Source organism: Sinocyclocheilus grahami, unplaced genomic scaffold, assembly GCF_001515645.1.
Source record: "Sinocyclocheilus grahami isolate Dianchi unplaced genomic scaffold, SAMN03320097.WGS_v1.1 scaffold54.1, whole genome shotgun sequence".
NCBI classification, from domain to species: Eukaryota; Metazoa; Chordata; class Actinopteri; order Cypriniformes; family Cyprinidae; genus Sinocyclocheilus; species Sinocyclocheilus grahami.
In genome coordinates, this window is record NW_015505233.1 from 178,304 (window position 1) to 187,010 (window position 8,707).

The following is an 8,707-nucleotide window of genomic DNA, read 5'->3' on the forward strand; positions in this document are numbered from 1 at the left end:
CCAAAAAAAACTGGCAGTTCATAGTCTGGGTTTTGAGTGAAGCACAGACCTGCATCGGCCCAGCAGACCTGGCCTGTGGTGGAGTCGTAGGTCAAAGCATTGGGCAGTCCAATCCCATCCTGTACCAGGATTCTTCGGTTTTGTCCGTCCACAGAGGACCTCTCGATTTTAGGAGCTTCTCGGTTCCAATCAGTCCAGTAGAGTGTTCTGTGAAAAATGAGATTTAAAAAAAATGATTATTAATTATTTAGAATGTGTTATTTTAAAACATAAATAAATCTTATAAAATGTATATAAAATATAATATTTTATAATTAATTTAAATTTAATGTTATGCTCACGAAGACTGCATTTGATAAAAAAAATACAGTGAAAACACTAATATTGTCAAATATTATATTTTAATACATAATTTATTCCTATGATTACAAAGCTAAATTTTCAGCAGCCATTAATCCAGTCGTCATTGTCACATGATATTTCTCATAAAATAAATCAGCCTTGATGAGCATAAAATGCTTCTTTCAAAAACATTAAGTTCAAAATCTTAATTATTCCAAACTTTTGACAATCTAAGCATTGTGTGTATTTGATGCATTATACTTGAGATAAAAGGCTTTTGGCATGGGTGGAAAGATGGCACAGAGTTTAATTTCATGCAAGTGTTGAAATTCATGTTTTCCTAAATCTAGAAACATGTAAAACCGCTCTGCTCTATTTAGCATTGATTTAAACAAGATGTTTTAAAGCAAGGCCTGTGAGAGAAACTTGGTCCCTGAGGAAATGGTAAATATAACTAGCCAACACTATGGCTAAGCTGAATCACTCGCTGAAGAGAGAGAAAAAAAAAAAGATTTATAACCATAAATTGTTTCTTTTGTCTCTCTCTGAGGATTTAGAAGCATGAAATCACAATTTCAGGCTATTTGAGGTAAAAGATATTTACAAGACCAACTCAGTTGTGCAGGACATCAGCTGACAGTGCAGTTTTGCACAACTGCTTGTATAATTAAATATTTGTTTCATAAAATTCTTGACTAATGGATGAGACTTCAACCCAGATGGCCTCATGCATGCACACATTTATGCGTGACGGCAAAAACAAACTAGCACGTAGCGCAAATCTCAGCAGCAACAAACACACATTAGCAGCTATTCTCATGGTCCATGAGGTTCGTGTTATATCTCCCGTCCTCCACACGAGTTCAGTTGCTCCAGATGTTGCAGATGGCTGTGTTTGTGGAGTTGCTGGCCCACACGTTGACTGTCCTCCCCTGAGACCCGAGAGCAGGCCAGACACTGAAGCAACACCAACATCTGGGCCAATTTGTAGCCTTGCCCTTTTATTTTCTCTGCCTCCCATACACATCCTAACCTCCTCGCTCTCTCGCTTCTCTGCGTGTCTTGCACTGTTCTCTCGTTTCCCCTCAATCACACTTTTCACAATGATAACAGATTTTAGGTTTTGAAGCGTTCATGTAAAGGAAGCATGGGAAATGTGATGGAGGGGAAATGAGGGTTCACTAAAGCTGCCAATTGCAGGATTAATTAAGCAGAGATGCCCCTTTTAATGGTTTTAATGGTGAGTGATCCAGTAAGCTCAAAATAAAAAAAATGCAGAAAATGTGTAAAAGATTAAAAAAAAAAAAGTATAGCATTATAATTTATTATTATAATTATATAATATTATATACACTCATAATGTATATGTATGTACATATGTATATATACATAAATATATATAAATACATTTTTTATTTAAATATTAGATATATGTATTATTAAATTATATGTTTATAAAAATTCATATAAATGTATTAATATTTTTGAAAGATGCGTCATGCTAATAAAGACTGTTTTTGATCAAAAACGCAGTAAAAACATAATTTTGTTAAATATTACTACAATAAAAAACAATATTATAGTTTAATACATTTTAAAAATTAAATTATTCAGTATGCATTATTTTAAAATATAAATAAATATGATAAAATATACAAAAATAATATACAAGATAGAACATGATTCTGAATTTACATGAGTAGTTTTTATACATTTTGCCAAGAGGTCAATATATTAAAAAAAACATTTTTATTGTTTATTTATAAAATAATATACTAATGATATATTATTTAATATAATGTAGGTTGTGTATACTGTGGTACACAATCAGAAACTTAACCCTAACCAAATACTGACCAGCTTTGATCAGATTAGTAAAGTCAAAGCTTCAAACAAGATGCATTACTTTTTTTTATTTCAGGTTTTGGTACTAAGATGGGTGGCAAGATGGCTCACAGTTTGACATCTTTAAGCAATCTGAAGCACATACCTTGTAGGGGAGTCCACGATGATGGCTCTGGGATTTACTAAGTCTGTGTCAAACAGAACACGCCTGTCACTTCCATCAAGGTTCGCTGTTTCGATCTTATCTGATGTGCTGTCCACCCAAAACAGTCTCCTACGGGCCACATCTAGAGCAAGACCTTCTGGACTCGTCAGCGCTGAAAAAGATTATATTATATTATATTTATTTTATATTATATTCATTTGTAAAATAAACATACCTGTGTTGATGATGATCTCAGGTTCTGATCCTGGCTCCAGACTGGCTCTATTGATTGTCCGTCCAGCCAGATCCGTCCAATAAACCTTTCTTTCTCTGCAGTCGTAATCAATGCCAACCACTATAGAGCCCTGAGAGTGTAAACAGGAGAGAATTAGTATACTTTTCTCAAAGCCGCAGACTTCAGTATTTCAATCAATAGTGTGCAATTCTCACATGTAAAGCAAGCAGCACTGAAGATCTCTGCTTGTCCATCTGTGTGCCATTGAGAGGCAAAACTCCAATCTGCTGGCCCTGGGCATAGAGCAGGGACGTGCCTGATGGAGGCGGGGTCACATCTGGGCGTGGCAGAGGGTGCAAGGTGGGAGGGGCCACAGTAGGTATACCTAAACGTTAACAGATCAGTTTAGCTTGGAAAAACAAATCATTCTGTTGGCCCTTATTCTGAATGTAAACTTGAAAATAAAATAAAATAAAATGTCCAAGCACTGAACCATTTAACCAGTGTTTTTTTCATGCGGAAACTGTGGGTTTCACCACAAGCGACACTCACAGGCAGGTTTCACAGCATCGTGTGAGCGGGTTCCTGGTACTTCTCGTCCGTTTTGGTCCACACACCAGCAGTAGCTGCTGTCTCCGTAGCACTGAACTGGGTTGAACTCCCCGGCAGAGTCACACTGAGGTAGATAATGGTGAGAACCTGGCTGGCCTCCATATTGCTGCAACAGACTGGCTCCCCAGCGCTCACAGACGGTCTCTGGACGCTGGACGGGAGGCACTGGGTGTCAGAGGGGAAACCAGGAACATATTATTGCACAATATGGGGAAATTTATCCATAACCAATAAGAGATTAATCAAGTAAACAATGAAAATTGCTAATGACTAATCCAGCATGAAAATAAAGATATAATAAAGATATTTTAACATTTTAAACTACTGAATTGATTTTATGATGCGACGATGATGATATTTTACATTTTAAAAAGAATAAATTAAGCAGCACTGAAGATCTCTGCTTGTCCATCTGTGTGCCATTGAGAGGCAAAACTCCAATCTGCTGGCCCTGGGCATAGAGCAGGGACGTGCCTGATGGAGGCGGGGTCACATCTGGGCGTGGCAGAGGGTGCAAGGTGGGAGGGGCCACAGTAGGTATACCTAAACGTTAACAGATCAGTTTAGCTTGGAAAAACAAATCATTCTGTTGGCCCTTATTCTGAATGTAAACTTGAAAATAAAATAAAATAAAATGTCCAAGCACTGAACCATTTAACCAGTGTTTTTTTCATGCGGAAACTGTGGGTTTCACCACAAGCGACACTCACAGGCAGGTTTCACAGCATCGTGTGAGCGGGTTCCTGGTACTTCTCGTCCGTTTTGGTCCACACACCAGCAGTAGCTGCTGTCTCCGTAGCACTGAACTGGGTTGAACTCCCCGGCAGAGTCACACTGAGGTAGATAATGGTGAGAACCTGGCTGGCCTCCATATTGCTGCAACAGACTGGCTCCCCAGCGCTCACAGACGGTCTCTGGACGCTGGACGGGAGGCACTGGGTGTCAGAGGGGAAACCAGGAACATATTATTGCACAATATGGGGAAATTTATCCATAACCAATAAGAGATTAATCAAGTAAACAATGAAAATTGCTAATGACTAATCCAGCATGAAAATAAAGATATAATAAAGATATTTTAACATTTTAAACTACTGAATTGATTTTATGATGCGACGATGATGATATTTTACATTTTAAAAAGAATAAATTACATTTATTTATAAATAATCTAATATTTTAATGATTGTTGTTCATGTTAATTATATAATTAAGAAATATATAAAATAATCATCTAAACTTGAACCTCTGACATCCACTAAGAACTACATACTATTGTATTTTTAGTTATATGTTTTCTGATTCATATAATCTAATTAAATAATCTAATGAGAGTTCCAAAGCATCTTTCCTTCTTTGTCAGTGTCATTTTTGGCTACAAAACAGTGAGATGAAATAGGAGGCATTTCTAACTATGGTGAGAAGAGGACACATTCATTGGACTAAACTTGCTGCTCATATTTTCCTCCTGCTCTGTGATCTGGATGAACACAGGGCAGACCGGACTCTGTGAGCTCTGCTACAAATTAGAGTGATTGCTTACACATGATGTGAAACTACTTCGCAAATTAGAAAGCCTATAATTGACAAACAACAATATGGTGCATTTCAAGCCCAATGTGAAAGCTGGTGCTACAGCGGTATTCTACTATAGTATTCTGGTCTGTATATATGGCTGTAAAGTAAGTTTATGGGATTTTATTAGCTGTTTTATCATTCACCAATAACAATTTGTAAGTTTGCTTAGAGTGGCAGCCCCATCCACAGTGAAATCCTATTAGACCAAAATTCCACTCTACATGGATATATTAGTTTAGCTGTTATTGTATTGTTTTATGTATTGTTCTCTTACCAGGCTCATCGCAGTTTAGAGATGGGGTTCCGGGTGGAGTTCTGGTTCCCGCTCTCTCCTGTCCTCTACTGTCCACACACCAGCAGTGACCTGTGGACCCGTGGCACTGCTGCGGCCTGTACTGACCCTCCTCATCACACTGAGGGATGAAGGCTCCTATCAGAGGAACATCACCATCTCTGCTACGAAGACTGTCTCTGTGCTGCTCACAATGGGTCTTTGGACGCACTTGGGATAGAAAGAGTTTGTTATTCTCCCATCACACCCCTCAGTAGAAAAACTAACTTAGACTAAAATAATTAAAAGGAAAACTGAAAATATAAAAATAAAACCATGTCACAATTTTAATATATACTATAACAGTATATATATTATATTGAAATAACATCTAAAATTTCTAAACCATCTAGAATTTGGAGATATTCCAACAAAAAGAGCAACTGCTACCGCTCTATAACAGATCCCATGACAATTAATTAATTAAAAAAATGAAATTGTATATAGAATAGGGCAGATGACCTATTGAGGGAGGCCTATTTCTTACCTGGCTCGTCACAGTTTATTGTTGGGGCTCCGGGTGGAGTTCTGGTTCCCGCTCTCTCCTGTCCTCTACTGTCCACACACCAGCAGTGACCTGTGGACCCGTGGCACTGCTGCGGCCTGTACTGACCCTCCTCATCACACTGAGGGATGAAGGCTCCTATCAGAGGAACATCACCATCTCTGCTACGAAGACTGTCTCTGTGCTGCTCACACTGGGTCTTTGGACGCACTGGACGCACTTGGAATAGAAAAGAGTTTGTTATTCTCCCATCACACCCCTCAGTAGAAAAATCTTGCAGGTGGTTCTGACAAATTTCAACCTCCCCTTAAGTATTTTATTAGAAATGAACAGTGTTGTTATTCGTAACTAAAACGGAAACTTTTCTGAATGTGCTAAAATTACTTGAACTGAAATAAAATATAATTAAGGCTATATACAAATATTTAAATAGAAATAGAGGAAAAAAGACAAAAGCACATAAGAAAATTGATAAAACTTAAATTAAAATAATTAAAATGAAAACTGAAAACAAAATAATAAAATATTAATAAGTACTATAATATATGTTAATAATAATATACAAGTACGTAAATGATAATAAAATAACACTGGTGAAGTAGAATCTAGAATTTAAGTAGGGGTGCTCCGATCAGGATTTTTGAGGCCGATCACCGATCGCCGATCACAGAAAGCAGTATCTGCCGATACCGATCTTTTTAAAGCCTTCTTTTTATCATTTATAACTATTTATAGTGATACTCCAATCAGGATTTTAGACATTTATTCAGGGCCTGAATTTCATTTTTGAAAATGGGGGAAATTCCCCTCTTAGGTGACTCTTGTGAGAGGAGAAGCAGCACTGACTGCTTTCACACAGGAGTCCGCTACTGATCCGTGGCTGTTTACCACAAACACAACATTTATCCATTATTTTAATTTCAAATCCAAACATTGTCACTGAAAATGCTTTTTCAGCATTGCAATTCTTTTTTTTACACAGTACAGTAATACAATCTTTTACAGACATGTCTAACCACAATAAATATAAGCAACACATTATTCAATGCTTTTTACTTTTACATTTACTTGTATATTAAGTTGCTCAAGCAAGTGGCAAAACATTTAAACTACTTTTCTTACATTATCACAAACTTACCATTGACAGAAATAATCAGCTCTACTGCCTTTCCTTTTGCATTGAAATCTTTATTACAAGCAATCCTGCGGTTCATTAAGAACTTTGTTTTCCTACCTCCACGAGTGCCATCTATTATTGCCTTGTTTATCTAAAAGTGCTTTTCCCTTTAAACCTAGCCAAAAAGCCATGTGTTGACTGTGAAACACAGTAGACTTTAATAATATGCATTTATGGTGTAATTACTACATTTTCGTGTCAATCCATGTTCACATTTAATGCAAAAAATGCGCTGTTACTTTAATTCAGCGCTTGCAATGCATCAAACATAGACTCTCGGTGTGAAAACGATCTCTGCACTGCTGCAGATGCACCGCTCCTGAACGCACTGCCGTGTGCAGTGTGCACGCTTTACTAATCTGTTAACATGAGCGTGTAAAAAATACACACCGCATACGCACTGCAAACAGAGTAATGTGAACCTGGCATTATGTGTGTGCGCTGCAAGTGTGCATGAGCGCACGGTCTCCAGGAGAGCACGCGAGCGCTGAATGGTTAAACACTGGCAAGAATTAAAAAGTAATGCAATTTATAAACTTTAGTGACGATGTGACACTGCCTCGATTGTGCAAGTGATAATTCCTGTGTCAACTGTGCAGCGTGCAGCTCGCTTATAGACAGACGCGATGTGTGGTGATTTGAAGTCATTTGTGTATTTTGAGAGAGAGCGCGAGCGGTGATTCACTCACACTGTTTGTACGCATCACAAAAGATTTTCAAATAACTTTGTAAGTTATTTAATTAAGAAATATGAAGGTGAGTACCTCACCTTCAGCATTATAATTATTTCACCCGCGCCGGACAGAGACTGAGACAGTGTCGCTGCATGTCGTGCCAAACTTTCTCACGGCAGTCGCGTCATCAGCTTGAGATATTTTTTTTGAGATCGGCCTTTTTAGAGACCGCCGATTAATCATCCCAACGTGATTATCGGCCGATGGTGATCGGTAGCCGATCAATCGGAGCACCCCTAAATTTAAGTATATATTTCGACAAAAAACAATTTCTACCTATCTATAAAATATACCATAAAAATGAATTGTTTAAAAAATTTAAATATTATATAAAATAGGACAGATGACCTATTGAGGGAGGCCTATTTCTTACCTGGCTCGTCACAGTTTATTGTTGGGGCTCCGGGTGGAGTTCTGGTTCCCGCTCTCTCCTGTCCTCTACTGTCCACACACCAGCAGTGACCTGTGGACCCGTGGCACTGCTGCGGCCTGTACTGACCCTCCTCATCACACTGAGGGATGAAGGCTCCTATCAGAGGAACATCACCATCTCTGCTCTGAAGACTGTCTCTGTGTTGCTCACACTGGGTCTTGGGACGCACTAGGAATAGAAAAGAGGTTTGTTATTCTCCCATCACACCCCTCAGTACAAAAATCTCAGCCATAAAGTTACTTCAATAAAGTTACAGACTTTTTGATAAAATTCATGTTTCTGGTGGTTCTGATGACATTCAACCTTCCCTAACTAAAATAAAACCAAATATTAAATGAAAAATGTAAACTTAAAACTCTTTAAAATCAGAAATGTTGCCTTGGCCACTAACAGAAATTGAATAAATTTAAGGGATAAAAAGTACCCCATGTGTACAATGAAATATATTGCTGTATTTTTAATGTTGTGGGCCTATATTTCTGCTGGAGGTCCTGGACATCTTGTTTAGATACATGGCATCTTTGATTCTATCAAATACCAACAGATAAAAAATCTAAAAGTGACCGACTCTGTTAGAAATCTTATAATGGGCCATGTTTGGATCTTCCAACCGAACAATAATCTAAAAACAAACCTTAAAAACAACACAACAATGGGTCACTGGGCACAAAACCAAGCTTCTGCTATGGCCATTCCAGTCCTCTGACCTGAACTCTATAGAAAATGAGTGTGGTGAACTGAAGAGGAGAAGCACCATCATGGAGCTGGAA

The 8,707-nt window shown here is 38.0% G+C and overlaps 1 protein-coding gene across 1 annotated transcript in view; it reads right to left on the minus strand.

Moving 5' to 3' along the window:
- Positions 1–8,707, minus strand: part of LOC107583454 (nidogen-2-like) — a 62,216-nt gene that overhangs the window by 2,462 nt on the left and 51,047 nt on the right. The window contains 8 exon segments of the mRNA XM_016269654.1: positions 50–207; positions 2,333–2,504; positions 2,568–2,697; positions 2,783–2,952; positions 3,890–4,114; positions 5,032–5,259; positions 5,576–5,803; positions 7,878–8,105. Coding sequence (XP_016125140.1) covers positions 50–207; positions 2,333–2,504; positions 2,568–2,697; positions 2,783–2,952; positions 3,890–4,114; positions 5,032–5,259; positions 5,576–5,803; positions 7,878–8,105 — 1,539 coding nt within the window.